Genomic DNA, 20,375 nt, shown 5'->3' on the forward strand with positions numbered 1-20,375 from the left:
ACAACCATTAAATCAGAAGGGCAATGTTTTAACCACTGAGCTACCATGATAGATATGCATTAATGTAGAAATGTATAGATGTATATAGATAATTCCACCTACTGTATTTTCTTGTCCACCTGGATTTCACCTATACAAGATTAACATTTGTGGTTAAATGAAATGATATGCCTTGTTTGATAAGACGATCCACAGAACTTGGTGATATAAGTTTTGCTTTCAATCAGAACCAGAAAAGGAGTGTGTGTGTGTGTGTGTGTGTGTGTGTGTGTGTGTGTGTGTGTGTGTGTGTGTGTGTGTGTGTGTGTGTGTGTGTGTTTGCAGGTGAACATGGGCCTGAAGCAGAAGTCTGATATAGAGCACTACAGAAATAAGCTGCGTCTGAAAGCTAAGAGAAAAGGCTACAACGACGGGCCATCGAGCAGCGGAGGACACCGACACAGCCACCGAGACAGACTGAAACGTGACAACGCTTCCCTGGACCTGGAGGACACTCGACGACCTGCTGAGGACAGAAATCCATCCACTTACGTCAAATACCGCAGGAGGTAGGGGGAGGTTCACATGCCTGGGGGATGCACTATTGGTAATCCTGCTAAAGAAGATTCAGATAAACAGAAAAACAGAGGGTTTAGAGAAAGGACAAATATACTGTATAAAAACTTTCTTTCGGCTTCTCCCGTTAGGGGTCGCCACAGCGGATCATCCGTATTTATGATCCGCATTTTTGATTTGGCACATGTTTTTGTGCTGGATGCCCTTCCTAGCGCAACCCTCCACATTTTTCCGGGTTTGGGACCGGCACTAAGAGTGGCTGGGGTTGGTTCCCTGACCAGGGATCAAACCCGGGCCGCAGCGGTGAGAGCGCCGCATCCTAACCACTAGACCACCAGGAAATAATGACAGGTATACTGTATACGGATGTCAAACAGAACAGAGCTAGAAAATACATACAAAGTATAATTTTAGGCATTAAAAATCTAATTTGCATGTGGTAGCCAGGATTAAAGATTTACTCATGGAAATAGTAATGGCAATCATCCTAATTTCATCAAATTTTATTTAGCAAGGCAGTTATACTGTATTAATATTTTGTTACTGCTTAAGGCTTCAGTGTCCTTTCGCACTAATGTAAAGGAGCAGTTCTGTATTAGTTTTAATATATGAATTCAATGATTTTAATTGTTAGGCCTATTCATATACACATACTGTAAAAAGTCTAAAAAAAAAGTCTAAATATTTTTAATCTTAAATTTAGGCTTTAAAAAAATATTAAATTTGTTGTTCTAAGTCTTAAATAATTGTAAACAGGTCCTAATTTTCGAATGTCCGTGTAACGATACGTCTAATGCTCATTGAAATGCTCATGCAGCACTTTAGAATGTTTTTGTTTATTAGTTTTTATTGTTTGTTCTTATTTTTTGCTAGTCGAAATGAGACCAAAATCAAACTTCTTATAATTGAAAATGGTAAAATACACTGTAGTTACCACATTTAGTCCTCGTTTGCTGTTATAGTGACCTCAACTCTTCTGGGATGATATAACAATAGATCTTGGAGTGTCCTCATGAAGATTTGAAGTCAGGTACTGATGTAGGATGAGTTCATGTAAAAGGGGATTGAAATGCCACTGCATCCAGAGACAGTCCTATACAGTACAACTGTGTGCCGCCAACTTTGTGGTAACATAGTGGGGAAGAACCACAAGGCTGGAAAAGTAAAGTTTGTCAATAATTGTCCATCTTGGGTATGTGAAATGTGAAAATCTTGCACCTGGGCGTCCAGTGATTCCAGTGAAAACTGATATTGCAACTACTTCCTCTGCCAGGAGGTTAAGATGACTGTTTTGTGTGTTTAGTGAGAGTCAGAGGGAGCCCACCTACTGGAGCAGGCAGTCTCTGAACACGCCGAGTCCTGTGGAGACTGAGCTGGATCTGCTGGTGATGAGGGAACGAGCCAGGAGGGGCATCCGCAACAGCGGCTATGATGTTAGTCTCTCATACACACACTTACATTCACACAACTCAATCAACCAGTTGCATTCTAATAAACAATGCTTATACTGAAGCGATTTTTATTTTTACAAATTTTTATTTGTTCTTCAAATGACTCTGGACTTCTTATATAAACATTAACATGAAGTCACTCTGTCATGAATCATTGAACATTTAATCAGAAACATTTATTTCTGTGATGTTCTCAAAAAACAAAAATATTGTCATTGTGAAAATGAGACTAAAGAAAAACAGCTTCAATTGAATTCAAAAGTTCAATTGAATAAACACTTAATTTCAAGAAATTAATACATTAGAATAGAGTTTGCTCTGAGACCTCCTCTGGTTAGCCATTGATCTAAATTTAACATCACTGCTCTGCTTTCAGAGAGGGCTCTTTGAGATTTTCTGTGGACGCAACGCATTCATTCTTTCATCAAACACTTTATTCTGGTCACTACATTATGTGATGGACCTGGAAACTATCCCAGTGTGTGAAATGGGAATACACTGAGGATGTGCATCTCTATAACTGAGACCACTGTGATTTGCATTTCGATGCATAGCCAATGATGCGATACATTAAAGATACATATGAAGCAGCTACTGATGCGATGTGATACAATTCAACCCTATTGTGATGAGGGTCGATACGATTTCAATTCAATTCAACACAATGCGATTCAATGGGTTAATGCAATATTAATGGAATAAATATATGCTGTGCAATTCAATATGGTACAAATAGTTTACTTTTATTTTTTTGGTTCAGACAGACAGCAAATCATTAATTTACTTAAGTGCGTTCTTACTTCTAACACATTGCCCCTTTTACAAACGTCTTTGTAGTGCAAAAAAAAAAAAAAGAAAAAAGATTCAATAAAACCAGTCATTTTCCTGTTGTGTCTCTCTAGGAAGACGCAGCTCTACCTCTGCCATGTTAATCTGTATTCTATGTGACTCTCAGGACACGCCGGGGTCTCTATAGTGTTGTAATGCGCCATATTCACATGCACACACATTTATAGTGCTGGGCAAAAAAATGGGCCAATCCCTTAATGACAAAATGTCAAAGCGGATATAACACACACAGTTTCAGTTTAATCGTAGGTACCTATGGAATAGTATTGCGTCATTCATATAACTGAGGGCTCTTTAGTTTGATCAGATTTTGAAAGGAAAGACACAGCATTATGCTTCTCTCTCAAAACAGCCGAGCTCCTGGAGGTGTGTCATGGGCGGAGCTAAGAGTTGCAAGCATGTGCACGCTTTTTCGTAGCGATCGTCTGCAAGCTGTGACATTGTTCAAAACAAGAAACAAAAAAGTTGTATTCTTAAATGAACTCTGGATAACAATCAGATCCAGAATTAACAGGAGCAACAATGACTACAGCAGGACCTGTCTGTATGGTAATTACTGAACAAGGTTCTTTAAAGACATTCTTCTCGAGCGAGTCCTGTGCAGCTCTGCCGATGACTTCCTTAACTAAATGAAGCAAGGTGATGAGCTTGATCTCACACTGGTTGCTGTGTGTGCTCTTTTCCGGGAAAAGTGTCCATTTAAGGAATTTGGCCCTTGATGATGTCATGAAGCGCCATACTCAGAAAAACTTTCTCAAACATATGAATCCGGAAGGCGTATATTTGGCACCGAAATACTCCTTCATACATCCAAATAGTTTTATGTCCAAACTTTGTCCATGTTTAGCATGAGAATCCAACACTTTAACAGGCTAAATCACTCTAATAAACTTTCTTTCGGCTTCTCCCGTTAGGGGTCGCCACAGCGGACCATCCGCATGTTTGATTTGGCACATGTTTTTACGCTGGATGCCCTTCTTAACGCAACCCTCCCCATTTATCCGGTCTTGGGACCGGCACTAAGGCTTGTGCAACCCTAATGGCTGGGGTTGGTTCCCTGACCGGGGATCGAATCCGGGCCGCAGCGGTGAGAGCGCCGCATCCTAACCACTAGACCACCAGGGAACCTAGGCTAAATCACTCTAATAACACTCTAAATGTAACTAAATAAGTGCATAAAATAGCATTGGACTTCCCTTTAAGCCATTGACGAGCTTCGACATCAAACTGTACGTTAGAAAATGAGCACAAATGAAATGAATTCAGTAGCTCCTTTGCCACTCTGTCAGCCATAGATTACATTCATTAGTTTTTATTAGGTACTGAAGATCACCAAATAATGATAAAAAAATGATATAAATATTCACCCAAGGAGATAAGACATGTTTCTTGTGTATTCAATTCACATCAGACATTTGACTCATTAGCCTGATTTAACCTTTTTGAACAAGAAGTGAATTTCCCTCTTTCAGACTCTGAACTGAGCTAAACTGTTTGGGGAAAAGCCTGAAACAGGGAAATTCACTTCTTATTCGGAAACTTAAAATCATGCTAATGAGTCAAATGAACCATTTGGGGAAATGCAGCAAAAGGAAACAAGTAAATGGTGACACAGGAGAGTCTCAGGAATACATTTGGATCATTTTTGCTAATATTCTGTAATTTTCAGCCAGGCTTGTTTTAAATAAAAAACCAGAGATCCCATAGGAAGCCTACAAAAACCTGAAAAGAACACATAAAGGACCGAAACCTGGGCTCAGGATCAATCCAGGAATCCTGGAGCTATAGGATGACTTTTCTGGATAAACAAACACTATAGAAATCTCTTTGTGCTGCGTTTCTGCCTCCTGGCAATGACACTGAATACCACAGTTTCTTTAAAAAGCAGAATGTGGGAATGTGTCTATGTGACTGTATATTGCACAGGGTTATAATATACACGTTTAACAATATGGGTTATATTGCATTGTGCACTGTAATATTCCATGGAGTACATTTTGCGATTAAAAAAGGACGATGATTATGTGAATCTGCGTCAGCTCCTGGTCCTAAAGCATTTCCTTAGCAGCGGGTGTTTTTAAAACACGCTCATTCTGGTTGAACCAACAAGGACATGTTTGGCCGCTGAGAGCTTAATACAGGGTGGCACAGGGAAAGGGGGAATTTTGGAACGATTAGTTAGCGACTCTGGGACGTCGGGAATTGCGACCTCGTTTAGAACCCCTTGCTATTAGTTATAATCGAGGAGTGGAGTACTGCACAAAGGGAATTTCGGCATTATTACCAGTAGGACGTCATGATCGTGTCCCATCTGGTCATGCAATTACAACATGGCTGAATCATTTCAAAGAAACAACTCAACATAGTGATAATGCGTGTTGTGAAATGGAGCGGCAGGGGGTCCTTATGATAGCAGCCTAAACAGTCTCAATGTCTAATCATAACAGCATAACACCCCATGCTAAATAGTACTGAACTTTATTACAAAAAAAACAGTAATGAATCATGAAAATGTGCTAAATAAAATCAATATTCATTGGTAGACCTCTAGTCATAAGCGGTAAAGACGCTGAAATTCCCTTTGCGCAGCAATCACACTATCACCAATCTTATAAAAGGCTTTTACAGTGAATTCTTGTTGCGCGCCATTCTCGTCTCCTACGACGTCTGTCAAACCAAGAACCAATAGGAACGGCGAACCTGATGACGCAATTATTACGATAGCTTCAAACCACCTAAGGACAAATGTCTAAATGATTCAGGTGGACAAAATTTATTGAGCTAGGAGAGAAAAGGAGTGTTTGGATGAGGTTATCATCAAGACATTTAATAAACAAAATTAACGCTACAGATTGACTTTGTTTGCTGCTAGCTACTGTTAACGTGTCAGCTGATGATGGAAAACTTTGGACGGGTCTCATTTTTTGACTGTCGTACAGTCTGACATTATGACAACTGAAATTCTACAATGTGACATGGGATTCATCACTTCTAACAAGCAACAATCACAAAGGACTATTGTAAATCGCACAGTGTGCACCCGACATAATGGCAAAGGGTTTTAAACAAGGTCGCACTGGTTCCAAAAATTGCTAAAATGTTCCAGGTTTGCCAAATCCTAGTTCCAAAATTTCCCATTTTCCCACTGTGTATAAATAAACATGGAATATGAGATGTGTGTTCTTACTGATAAATGCAGTTGGAACAATAATGCGTAAATCATATTACGCCAATATCATGGATTAGAGACTGGTTGGAGACTGTGGACACAGAATGCTGGAAGTGTGTTCAAAACCCGCAAAAAGAAGTGTCCCAGTTTAGAGTTTAAAATAACGTTGTCTTATATCATCCGAGACTTTTTAATGTGATTTTTAATAAATAATACTATTAAAATGGCTGACTTAGGAGACTCCAAATCCCTCCTGTGTCCCTGGTTTCCAGCAAACACTTGCCTGTGATCCTTAAATATTCTGTTTGCCATGTCTTCACTTGACTAATCAGATCAGAGAGCGGGAATAAAAGGAAAAATCCATGTCTGGAAGTCTGAAGTATGAAAAACTTACTCAACATTTTCCTTTCCCTGTGACTTGCCTTAACATTCAGGATTCAGAAACAACAGAGAGGAACAGAGGATGGACTACAGCTTTCATACATCAGTTCTGATGCAGTACTTTTGGTTCAATTCACTGAGATTTCACATTTTTGAATTAATTGCTAACACTGATGGTCTCGTATAGAAAGTAAGGACCTCCCATGATGTCTTGCCGTGCAACCCACAACCTTAACGGCCTGCTCGGGAAAGATACGGCTTCTTGGGTCCCTTCCTTCAGTAATCACTAGAGTTTTCTTGGAGGCTAAAGCAAAGGTGATTACCACTCGGTCCTTTTAAACAGGGCTGGGGGAGTAGCAGAACTCGGAGTGTATTCAGAGCGAGTCCTACCGAGCCTAAACCATGACGATCAGACCGCAGCAGCAGCCACCGCAGTTGCAGCCACCGTGAATATGATTATGGACTACTCAGGGATTCCGATGAGGAATTTGATATCAGTTAATAGCCACAAATGTGCTGAGCTTTTAACTTGCAAATTGGATAGATTGGATATATCCACTGTGCCTGTGTGTGTGTAGAGTCAATATGTGTGTTCATCAGTGAGATTGGTTTTCTTCTAAAGTAAACCGTGTGTATAGTATTTATTTATATATATTTGTTTATTAGAATGTGTGTTAAGTTGTATTTTTTAAAATCTTTGCTCATGTGTGTATGTATGCGTGTGAGTGCATATATTAATTCCCTGTGTTTCTATGTGTGTCTGTGTTCCAGGCTGAACCAGAACCCTTTGAAGAGACAGACGTTGACCGTCTGATGAGCTCTCTGGGATTCGGAGGCACTCACCACGTTAAAGGTCACTCGGACTCATCCACTCTAAGCTCTCAGCCCTCTATTGATGAGGTGCGGCAGCAGATGCACCTCCTATTGGATAACGCGTTCGGTTTGGCCTCGGCAGAGCCTTCTGGACGCAACCACCACCAACACCACTCCCGGCATGGCCCCCACCCTCCGTACCCCCCTGCTCAGAGCGGCCCCTACGTGGACGGAGTGACCAGTGCCCCTGGCACCATGGACCACCCTGCTGGAGCTCTGCAGCGTGGCCCATCATTTGAGCCTGACATGCACCAGTGTAGCCTCCCCAAGCCTGTACGTCCTCACTGTCCACATTTACACTTTCAAGTAAATACCACCTTTTAATGATTGATATATATATATCAATACATTATTTAACATATACTATATAGAACATTATATTTTAGCATAGAGCATGTACTTTAGATATCATTATTATTATTATATTAACAAGTCTTAGTGCCGGTCCCAAGCCCGGATAAATGGGGAGGGCTGCGTTAGGAAAAGCATCCAGCGTAAAAACATGTGCCAAATCAAACATGCAGATGATCCGCTGCGCTGTGGCGAAAGCAACAAATGCTTTTACCCAGAAAACACATATTTGACCAAGACATTGCTAACTGCATACTGCATCTATTACAATAGCATGACTTCATAGTAGAATAGTCTAATAATAGAGTACTGAACTGCTTTCTAGACCTTTCACTATTTGAAACCATTTGGCTCATCATGAAACTAAAAAATACAACAAAGGACACCCAGAACTGTTGAGCAGCTAGTATGTATCAGACACATATGGGACAACATTCCTTCAACAACTGGTCTTCTCAGTGCCCAGATGTACAGTATATGGACAGAAGATGTGATGCTACACAGTAGGAAAACGTGGCTCTGACTTTTTGCATCCATTAAATACACAATGACCATATTTTTTAATCTTCTCAGATTAAACATTTTATGGGTTTTTTTTGGAGGTAAATAGAACAGGATTTGTAAAAAGCTTGCATTCTGTTTATTTACATTTTGTCCCGACTTTTTTGGATTTGGGGCTGTAATAATAATATTAATATAGTGCACATACCCTCTTTCACAACAGTTATTGATTGGCCAAGCAACGTTCAAAGAGTGCTGATAGTTAACATACCAGCACTTTTATCAATCAGCTTAATGGAATTCATGACTGCTGAATGTCGGCGTGGCTGTGCTCACTTTTAGCGCTTGTGCCTACACCCAAACCACAGACATGTCGACATTCTGAATAACATCAAGGTGGCGCTTATGAATTCTTTATAAAAATATACTGTGACATATATATTATGGTCTCATTGTTCCGACGCTATTCCGAGCTGTAACATTTAATTTATTAAAATGATCAAATTCATTATATTATTTTTGAATAAGGATTAATATATAATTGTTAATGTCGTAAGTTTTGTTTTTTGCTTTATTGTTCGCGATTTGGGTGTCTGTGTTATTTAACAGTCACTGTTCCTTATAAAATTTCTCTCGCTCTACATTTTGTTAGTATTTGGTGCCATTGCATTAAATTGAATCAGACTCTTTGGGAACTTTTCCACAGAGCTTTTCACTATACCTTGCTTGAATTTTTGCCTGTTTCTCATAACAGAATTTTAACACGGGCAGGTTTGTGGGCCTCCTTGCTTAGACATGCTATTTCAGTTCAGTCTACAGATTTTTTTAATGGGATTGAGGTCAGATGTTCGTGACCATCATTGGCCACACCAATGTATTTATGCATTTACAACCTCCTGACTGATGTCTTGCAGTGTTGTGGAGAATTCCCTTTTTATCATGACGCCATCTATTTTCTGAAGTAAACAGTTCTATTCAATTCAATATATTTTTATTTGTATAGCGCTTTTAACAATGAACATTGTCTCAAAGTAGCTTTACACAGATAATGCGGTGATGAAGAATGAATAAGATGGTACTTTATGTGTAAGTTTGTCTCTTATTTCCTTTCCAGAACCACTATGCTTCGCAATTAAAAGCATCACCTGATTTTCGTCGACCAATAGAACTGATCATTAGAACAAACAGGGTTTTTTTTTCTCTTGTCTTACCTGGGAATCACTTTTGATGAAAAACCTCTGCAGCGAGCGATATCGCTGTCTTAATTGACTTGTCAAAAGAAATGCAGGTTACATTAAATTGTGTGAAGTTTTGTAGAACTGGGACGTGTGTAAACTATATAACTGGTTATAAGTCCATTGTTTTGAAGTCTAATAGCTGAGAGGATTTAATAAAGATGTAACAATTGATAAAAGTCTGTTCTTCTGTAAATAGTGTGTACAGTCAATGTGTTTTTTTAAAAACACTGATATAATAATGCTAAAATTAGCAACTTAGCCAGGAAATCTAAAGCTAAACACACACACAGAGAATCTTTGCTTTGTGAAAATGAACCCCACATTTGTGAAATTGACCAATCATCCAAATCGCCATAATATTATTTGTCCTTTTGTGATGCTGTAAAGATTAATGCATTTGTTTGGCTGTTGTTCTTACTAGAGTGTTAATGTGTTTGGCTTCACAGGGCTTCAGGTTCACGCAGCTGCCCGATATGGGTTTGGGCTCGCCGCCACCTCTTATATCAGCTCGAACCGGAGCACCACCTGGAGCATCAGTACGCCGGTAAGATCTATGCGGCTTCATTAAAACAGCGATGATTTTATTAGGGTCGTGTTAATATTCATGCATGTTCTGAGGCAGCTGTCTACGAAGGTGTTTTGCACGCCATTCTAAGCTGCTAACCGCATTGAGGGCTGCTGCCATGTGGGCCTGCCGCTCTCCAAGCTCAGTGTGTGTTTCATATATGTAGATATGTATGGTCGTTCTGCCCCCTGTTGGTCACACATGTCTATAGCAGCACGAATTTTCAAGCATGCTTCTGTTTTTTTTTTTTTTTTTTTAGATCAACACCAGATATGAGTCTGAAGCCACGCGTCTCTGAGGCCTCGGAGATGAATCAGCACAACGGCGCCCCCTATCTGCCTATCAACCGAGCTCCTTTCCCAGCTGTCACGGTCGATCAGTCCATGTCGAGCTACTCAGGTCTGAGTCAGAAGAACAAGTCACTCAAAGAATCATGGCTCAGCTTTAGAGAGTAATTCACAAAGGGCAAAACACTGAACAGGTGCACTCAATAGATAAACAATCCTATGACAGGACTGGGTTGGAGACCATTAGAACTAATAGAAAAGCCCAGAGAAACATGCATGCTGTAAGGAGGAATTTTTGACTAATGTGAACTAATCTAAAAAATAATAACTCACTTAAATATATAAGTTTATTCTTTCAATTTTTGTAAAAATAACGTATACAAAATAGAATATATGTTTATTTTGTTATATTGTGTTAAACATGAAATATTACCCTGACTGGCCATATCACAAGTTGCCTCAGTGTCCAATCACAATGTGGACTATTCGAGAGACATAATTCAAGAAACCTACTATCTAATACTATTATTATTTAAAATAAAATAAAAGATGAAATACAGTCAGTGTGAAAATTGCCACTGAAGTATTGAACATGTGACATATCTGAAGTGATTGCATCATAAAATATAAGAGCCAATCACTTTCCAGTATGCAAATACAAGTAAAATTAGCATATTTGCAGAATTATTCATTGTACTATTATTCATTGCATAAAAGTGTAGGATATTTGTGCATATTTTTGTAGGTTGATAAATAATTTGTATTCAACATATTTAAATATAAATTCAATTCAATTCATTTTTATTTGTATTGCTCTTTTAACAATGAACATTGTCTCAAAGCAGCTTTACACAGATAATGTGGTGATTAAAAGTGAATATGTCCTTACAAGTAAGTTTGTCCCTGAAGATCAAGCCGGTGATGACTACAATATGCAAATACTAAATGTAGGGACTTTAAGTAGAAATGATGACCAGGATCTTATATTCTATATGAGGTAGAACAGATGCTTAAATACTTTTTGCTTGTTATGTTTTATCAACCACTTATTCCATCTGTGCAGGAAACCCAATGACAGCGGTTTATGCCATATCAGCTAACCGGCCCGGCTACTCCGATTACTTTGTCCTGTCACCGTCGTCATCTTACCGCAGCCCCTCGTGGATGTCGTACCCCCCGGAGCCGGATGACCTCCCACGCCAGTGGGGCGACACGGTACCACTGATCCACAGCTAAAACACTTGAAAACACTTTCCCTTTTAAAATGCTTCAAAATTGTGTATATGGTTTGAACCCTATTCCTCCCCCTAAACCACAATGATTCCAATGAACATCCAAAAGAAAGTACAATGGAACCTCGATACTCGAAAAATCAGATATTGTAGCAAGTGGCAAAGATTGAAATTAGATTTTGAAAAAGCAAATCCAATGTTTTGGGTTTTTTTAGAACTTGAAGTATTTACATATAAGCTGAATTATACTCTATATTCCCATTGATGGATGAAGTATTTTGCTTTACTTAACTTGTACTAGTTAAAGCACAAAGTCCCTGCTTAAATATGATGTATTTAAAAATGACGTATGCACAGAAAAAATGCACGGAGTTTTGATGCACCCCATTTTATAAGGTTAATATCAATGCTTCTGCTAGAGATGATGTATATGGGCGGTGCAGCTGTGGCTACAGTGAAAAGAGACTTGTTGAATTGTGTTCATTTGCGTTTCTCCATAATATTGATGGTTTCAATAGCCGTGAGGTCATAATGATGGTGGTAAGAGGTGGATTGATACAGGTAGGACACCAGTAACAGTCTAAGTGTGAAATGCACGGCCTGTTGCTGATATTTATGATACCGCTTCAATAAATACAGATCCATTTTCATAATGTGCCAGCTTCTCTCCTTGTTACAGTCAGTATCTCCTGTTTTCAGAGTGTTTTTAGTAATAGTGAGGAAGTATGGAGTCTATTTTTTGACATAATTGTCAATGAGTCAATGAATATATATATACAGTGGAACCCGGTTATGTCCTAGGGGGTCGACAAAAAGCATCGAGGTAACCGATGATCGAGATAAACAAAAATCAAAATGGCGGCAGTATATTAACGTGCTTGAAATTTCTTTATGTACATGATGTGCGTTAATAAATGAGAATGTGCATGCACGTGTTTTTGAAGAGTTTTTTACACAACAGCTTTGCTGCGATTTGTTTGATGAAGGCATGCTATAAAAATACATACAGTACATGTTTATCTGTCAGGAATCCACCTGCCACGCCCCCTTCGGCCCCCTTCAGCGTGGCAGGTGCTTTCTCGGCTGCTTTCTCTGAAGCTCCCGGCTTCAATCGCGCACATATGGTGTTCGTTTAGCATCATCACCAGCTTCTATTTAAACTTCCACACTCTCACTGTCCGTTATTGTTGGTATATGTTGGTTCACGGCGTTGTTATCGCTCATGTGTATCCCGGTACGTGTCTTCCCACCGGCACTCTCTCAACCGCTGCGCTTTTCTTCCCAAAGCGCACCGCGATCCCCCGATCCTGCCGGTGTTCATTCTATGATTTTGGATGGTCATCCCACGTTCCGCGCCACCAAGCGCGGCTTTCGCCTCCCGTTCATCGCATAACATTTAACAACAAAGGGCATATGTGCACTAACTAAGAGCAGAGATTCACCAGTATACAATACAACACCTGTAGCAGCTGTAAGACTTGACTTTTCCGCCACTTTCGCGAGTTCTTCTGCGGCTGCACCGAGATAACTGACGTTAAATGGCAAATTTTTCCCCCCTTGTGCTCGAGATATTAGGGTTCGGCAACATAAAAAAAGTCGACATTACCGATACAAAATGCTCAGAAAAAGCGAGAATTTGGCGGTTCCACTTCAAAAACGTCGACTTTATAGGGTTGTCGAGGTAACCGAGGGCGAGATAACCGGGTTCCACTGTATTTTTGTTATATAAATCATTGCTTGGTAGATGACTGAATAAAGGCATTTGCTTCTGAGGTCTAAAAGCATTATGTTGTGTTTTTTAGAATCCGTGTCATTTGGAGACCATCTGCTGAGTCGAATGGGCTGACTGGATACAGCAATGCTCCTGGGTACGCTAACAATTATTAACGTTCATTATTCATCTCAGAGGTGTTCAGAAGGTGCCGTTGCTGAGTGTGAAGCATTGTGGTTTAATTTATAGTATGCCTTTAAATACAAAGCCTCGTTGGGAACCTATGTAAAAAAATATAATGTGTAATAATCTCTGTGTAGCTTCACATCATAATGCTAAGATTTAGTTTAAACTGATTCCTTTTGATGCAGCTCACAATGACCTGCTTAATTGTGTATTTTTACAATTAAAAATGAATAATTTTTCCTTGAATGCTGTGTGTTTTTGTTGCAGGGTTTTGTACAGTGAATAAAAATACCCTGATCCCCCACAGCAGCGCAAACCCGTCCTCAGCCTGCAGGGCCGCTCCAGCTGAGACGGCCCTAAACGCCTGGAAAGCCCAAAAAGACCTGAAAGCCCTCAAGGCCCTGACTAGACTTGACCAGGTCCATCAGTTACTCCACCATTCACCTGTGCTTTCATGGGAGGTTCTTCTCAGAGTCTCCTGTTCTGACCCGACACCATCATGACCAGCCCATCGGCCAAACGTGTTCTTGAAGCTTTCTCGATCTCCTCACGGACATGAAGCTGGTGGGGTTTTATCTTTCTGTGTGAGTGTGTGTCTGATTTAAACATCAGCATATTCAAAATAGAATACTTTCTTTCGTCTCAAGCAAACCTCTCTGTGTCTTTGGCTCTTATTCTTTACTGAGGAGCAGGCCTATAGCTGGTGTTTCTTTCATGCGCTCTATGTATAGCTTACATAAAAAAAAATTTAAAAAAGATCTTGGAGAAAAAGAGACTGAACAGAAATCCGAAACCCAAAAACCACTTGTTGTACTATATGTAACTGTAGTCATGACGTGAGTATTTTTTCCCCTAGCCGCTTACGAAACCGTGCGTTTGTTTGCTTCTTCATTTTGCTTCTTCCATAACCTGTCAAATAACTTACAGCGCATCGGCTCATGAGAAACTCTGAGTCTTGTGGAGCGTCGCAGGACACCGAACAACGATCCCAAGCATTTAGCGTTAAAAGAATTACTAGAAATAGTATGAGAAAATCAGTAGTCTATTATCTATTATCGATTGTTTTTAGGGCTAGAATTGAATATGAATTTTGGTTCCTATTCAGTGTCTCACTTTCAGTTCACAGCCAGTAGATAAATCACTTGAAAACAACATATCTATTTTATTGCCTTATTTTTGATAGACACGCACATTTATATATGAGATGATATCACAATCTAGAACCTTTATCTGCTGGAGTGTACAGCATAAGCCAAAAAGGATCATAATAATTAAAAAAAAAAATACATATGTAGGCAAAATGAATAAATAATAATTATTATGCAAATTGACTTTAATCAAGTCAACTTAACGTATTTTCCGGACTATAAGCCGCTACTTTTTCCCCACGTTTTAAACCCCGCGGCTTAAACAACGAAGCGGCTAATGTATGCATTTTTCCTGGGTTTTTCCCGGTTTCACAAACTCCAAGCCAATAAACTGAACCCCATAACATTAGACCAATGAAATTTTCGAACGGAAACGAAAAAACGCACCTCACCTGTGTTCTGAGCTGCACGGCTTTGGGAGAAAAAACTTCCATCGGATGCCAAAAGATAAAGATAAGAGAGAGAAATAGTTGTGAAAGGAAGGAGGAAGACAGTGAACAATGACTTTCTTGGTCGGCTACTGTTTAGATACAAGCCGTTGTAACGTTGAGTCTGGGTGAAGGAGAGCTCGCTAACTCCAGTTGCAACAGAAATCATATAAGCACAGACAGGTTTCCAAAACTCGTGCTTTTTTATTTTTCTTGGCAACAGCGTTACGGGTCAGTCAAATAAACTTAGAAATGAGCATCAGAAAATAATAAGGACATATTCCTCAGCCTTACACACACGCAGTAATACCGGAAGAATGCAGTGCCAGGCTATTCCCAAATACCGCTATGCTCCTAAAGGAAGCGCAACATATTTCACCCGTTACACCGTGTGTAACGTGTCTTTCGTTAAAGCCTGTGTAAAGTACATTAGTGTAGGTGCGGCTTATTTATGTTAAAAATAAAAATATTTGTAAAATTCAGTGGGCTTATATATGGGTGCGCTTTATAGTCCGGAAATTACAGTAAATATTTTATAATATTTATTAGAGCACCAGTCAAAAGGATTGGACACACTCGCATATGTATTTCAAAATAAGTAATTAAGTAAATTAACAAACAAACACAATGTTGGGTGCTTCATTTATATATTTATTTATAATCCACTTACTTGTAAAAGAAAGTAACAAAACTGTATACAAATAAGATAAGAATAAAACCGATCCTTGTGTCCGATCCTTGACTGCACCCGTCTACAGATTTCTTGAAGATCCTATTGGAAATAAGTAAATTTATCAATTCAGTAGCAGAAAAAACTGTTTCATTATTACTGAATTCACTTTTTCACTTTAGATTTATGCAAATGAGTGCAATGTTACCCACCCGAGTTTCCGCATGTGTTTCCGGAAGGTTCTGGCGCATGCAATCTGAAGAAACACAAGGGTTTGTATGTAAGGAGATGTACATTAGATAGATAGATAGATATAGACCTGTTCTGTCATAAGCTGTGATATTGACTGAAATCATTCCTTTATAAATACCCTTTTGTTATAATTTATTATTTTTTTTTTCAATTCACATTTTATATGATGAACATGATAACAGTATACAATACGAACACAATCTAATTACACCGGCATCCGAGCATAGTAAGATAATATAACACAACACAACTGCTATTTTATGTTGTTCAAACTGAAGAACTTTGTCCTCTCAATGTAATTAGCTGGTGCTGGGGAAGTGCAAAGATCTCGGTTGTGGCTCAGTCGCCTTTTTTTTTTTCTTTTTTGCTTTGTAAAATATTCTGTTACTATTTTTTTTTAATAACAATTGCACTCATCTTTTTCGAACCCTCACCGAGTGTAAAATATCGTGCTTCGATTTGCAGTATGTATAAAAAAAAGCCTCATTGTGAACCTATGTGAAAACAAGTGTGTAGTATTCTCTGTGTAAATTCATATCATCATGCTATGATGTCAATCCTCATGACGCAACTCCATAACTGCCAACTGTACAGTATATTTTCACACAATGAATATAAAAAACACCTGCATTTGTTTTTGAAGCTGTTTTTTCCTCCGTCGTTTTTTTTCCTCCCCTTTGTATGAAATAACCATGCTTATAATAACTCTGATTTAAACAATTTCATATTTTTTTGTGATATACACATTAAATAAAATCTAATAAAGACTCAAATGCACTGGAATGGACACGTTATTTATTTATTTATTTTTTTTTCAGCAATGCTGTTCATTGAAAAATCTTCCTTTGGCATGAAAAACAGCTGTATACACACTTGGCATCTGGATAGGTCATTTTTCCCACTACTATACTTTGCCATGCCTCTTGTGAAACCTGCCAAAGATGTTCTTCACTAGTTGGACATTTCTTTCTGACCTTGCAAGCCAATTCATCCCAGAGCAGATTTAGGTGCGGTGACTGGGCAGGTCATTCCATGCCGACTGTTTGCTCTCTAAATAACGAGCTTGGACGTACGCTTAGGCTCATTGTCTTGTTGTATGGTGAAAGCGGTTTCAATTAGCCGCGGTGTAGCGGAAGTATTAAATGGTAGCCATGTTAGTTCAGTTCTTCTCTTCTCCAAAACAACCCCAAATCATTAAGCTTTCACCTCCATTTTTTGACCGCAGAGATGACGCAGTCTGCTAACGTCTTGTGTTCGTTCCAAATTAATTCTTTTCACAGGCACTGTATAAGATCATTATAAATCACACTATGTAACATGGATATAATAAACCTGGGTACATCATATATGCAGACTGTACGTTAATGAGACATGTTGAATTGTAGACTTCAACTCAAGACAATGCATTTGTAAATCTTTGTCGTAAAACTGTAAAAAAAAAAATGGTGGTCTTTAAACCTATCTAACAGTATGACATAGAGCCACTTTTTGGGAGCCACAAATACAGAAATCGCCATGATTCACGTTGGGACGACCCAAAATCATACAGTGTATGGCATACACCAGGCATTTGTTATGTAGGTACAAAGACAACAATGTCCTCTTTGTGGACATTGAGGACATATGGGTTTGAAAGTGGGGTGAATTTCCCTTATTTGTTGAACAGATGCTTTTATCTGATTACTGAGGCAGAGAACAATCCAAGCAGATGGTTGAGGTTAAGGTTTGTTGCTCAAAGAAGGCCCTGTCCTGGCACTTTGGGATTTGTTACAACATTTATGGTCACAAGCACACAACCTTAGCGCTGTCCTAATATTCCTATAGCTTTTCAGCCTAGATTTAGTCCACTGCATCTGTAGTGTAGTATATGTGATTTCTTTTTATGTGAAGAACAGAACAGGAAAATAATCTACACAATTAAATGATTGAATACCATGATTTTATACTGTATATCAGTATTACAAATGATGAAACATGAATTTTTATCCAACATCTTAAGACTCTTGCCAGGCAGTCATTATTTAGCTTATACTTTCTCTGATGTGTTAGTGTTAGTCACATCAGGGAAAGGATATATGGTGTTAGTCCAGGTGCCCTACTTCCTGTTTTAATCTTAAGAAGTGTATTGTGTGTATCTCATGAGAATGCTGAAATGGCAGAGCTCAATAAAGTCTACACTACATTGTTCATGAGGTTTATTTCCTGCTAATAGTTTCTGCTAAAACATCATCCTGTCAGTCTTAAGGATCATTTTTCAGGTTAAATTTGCAAATTTACTATAAACGTGTGGTTTTCTATCAGACAGAAAAACATTTCATACTCCACATGTGGAAGAAGGAAATGAAGTTAAAAACATGGCCGTATGAAGGAAAGGGGAGTAATTCAATTATTAGGAAGCCAATTTTGTTCCAGTGAAATTGAATTCCAGTGAAATTTAAACACAGGTAATGTGCTTCAGATCAACCTACATGCATATTTCAGAAGAATGACTGAATTAAAAAAAAAACATAAAAAAATATATTATTTAGAAAATGATTATTTAGAAAAATGTGATATAAAATATAATTTAAAAAGTATATAATCTTTTTTTTTTAAAATCCTTTTTTAAATGATTCTCATGCTGGAATCAATTTTTTCTTGACTCATCCATTATCAGTTCTACAAAATATACATTAAATCCCAAGACATTCACTCAGTCCTAGCTGATACCCTCACCCCTATTAAATATTTGTAATATTCAACAAGTCAAACAGGAAAATTGCTTTATAATCTTCAAATGATATGTGAAGATAATGAAAAACAAAATGTATGTACTGTCATTCTGTTTTTAAAGATATTGTGACATTGGCTGAAAAGTTTTATTTTGAAAGTACAAGCATGTATTGAATTATTGATGTATTATAAAATAAATCTTAAGTCAAAATTATGGAACCCGAAGTCCAGTATCTTAAAAGATTGCATCCTATCCAGGATTGAAAATATGCTATGACCTTTTAAATCCCTCCACCAGAGGGCAGCACCATTCTTTGCTTTACGTTCTTTTTTTTCAGTAATTCACTTTTACTTTGGCAGTGATGGAGCATGCTTTCTCCAGTCTCTTTTACCTTAATACCTCCTCATTCCACCTTAAACACTTTTCTCAGCCGTCTTCAGCCTGGGGCTGTTCTCCACTTTTGAGGTTTCTGTGAAGATATCACCCTACTGAGTTTTTCCCCCGCAGGACCTTAGCGAGCCTCTAACATCTATACCTGCAAACGCGTCAGACTTCATTAGGCCGACTGCTAGAGCGCAGCAGCTATCTGTTTCTCGGCTCGAAAAAGAAATGTCCCCTCCTGGAGTTCGAGGCTGCTGCAGGATGCAAAAACCTGGTCACCTCATTCCATTTTCTGTCTCTGCAAGCAAAAAATCACCTTCCACGAGCAACCCAGTAGGTATCGCCCGATAAAAGAAAATGAGGCGTGTTTGTTTTCCCTGTTTCTTTTACAGGCTTAAAGAGAAATTCATAGCTATATGTTCAATAGTACTGAAAATCTACAACGTAAAATATTCAACTTAATTCCCGCTGAGGATCCTATTGAGGCATGCTAACCAAAATGCAAAGCTTGAGCCTTATTTACACTGTGAGACATTGTTAGAGAACCAAATGATCAGGAAAATGTGCTGTGAGAAGATCTACAGCTAGTCCTTAATGCAAGTTATAAATATGCAAACTGATCCATGCCTCTCATCTCTCGCTGGAGTTCTACAAGACTCCTTTTCTGAAGTTGTGCATTTTATTGGATACAACGAACCGCCTCTGATAAATGTTGTAAATGTTAATGTACCGTCCTCTTGTCCTTCTGCTTTCCTGGCCACAACCTTGAGCAAGACTCCTGTGGTTACACCATGCCAGGCGTCGTCAATTGGCAGACCATGGTCCGGTCGTGGCCCAGTGGCAAAAACTGTAAATCTGGGGACAGGGGTGGGGTGGCTGGAGGGGTGTGTGGGTGGGGGATTGGCTGTGGTTCAATGTCACTGTTTTTTAAGTTTTCAGGCAACAACTTGCCTTTTGTTGCAAATTCTCTACCTTATCCAATCACATACTTTTATGCAAATGAAGGTAGATTATTGGAAAGGCTCAAGTCTGAAGATGTTTTTTCTATGTTTTCTTTTTGACATTTGTACTAGGCCTTTTCATGGAATTGGGAATTTATCTCACTAAATGTGATCTTGGTCTTGATTTGAGAATCTGTAAAAGTAATAATTGTGTTTTGACAAGTTGCACAAGAGGCATTTCCTCTCCGTTTTTAGCCAAATCATTTGTCCAACACATAAATGAGGCAAAATCTGAATGAAGTCTTGAACCTAAACTATATTGCAAACGTTTGCAGACACCTAATCATTTGTATGGTATGTATTTTTTGAGCATCACATTCCACTTTTGGTTCCGATTTGCTCTCACAAAGCCCTCCACTCTTCGAGTGGGCTTGTTGAGATTTGTGCTCATTTGGCCATGAGGGTGCTGATGTAGTTAAAGTGAGGAGGTCTG

At 38.8% G+C, this 20,375-nt stretch overlaps 1 protein-coding gene across 1 annotated transcript in view; it reads left to right on the top strand.

The window, feature by feature from the left end:
* Positions 1 to 14,820, top strand: part of kiaa1549la (KIAA1549-like a) — a 69,515-nt gene extending 54,695 nt beyond the window's left edge. Inside the window, 8 exon segments of the mRNA XM_046850094.1 lie at positions 325 to 548; positions 1,859 to 1,988; positions 7,177 to 7,551; positions 9,815 to 9,912; positions 10,193 to 10,332; positions 11,284 to 11,435; positions 13,255 to 13,320; positions 13,617 to 14,820. Of these exon segments, the coding sequence (XP_046706050.1) occupies positions 325 to 548; positions 1,859 to 1,988; positions 7,177 to 7,551; positions 9,815 to 9,912; positions 10,193 to 10,332; positions 11,284 to 11,435; positions 13,255 to 13,284 (1,149 nt within the window). The 3' untranslated portion in view covers positions 13,285 to 13,320; positions 13,617 to 14,820.
* The last annotated feature ends 5,555 nt before the right edge of the window (positions 14,821 to 20,375 follow it).

The sequence above is a fragment of the Silurus meridionalis genome, chromosome 5, assembly GCF_014805685.1.
Source record: "Silurus meridionalis isolate SWU-2019-XX chromosome 5, ASM1480568v1, whole genome shotgun sequence".
NCBI lineage: Eukaryota > Metazoa > Chordata > Actinopteri > Siluriformes > Siluridae > Silurus > Silurus meridionalis.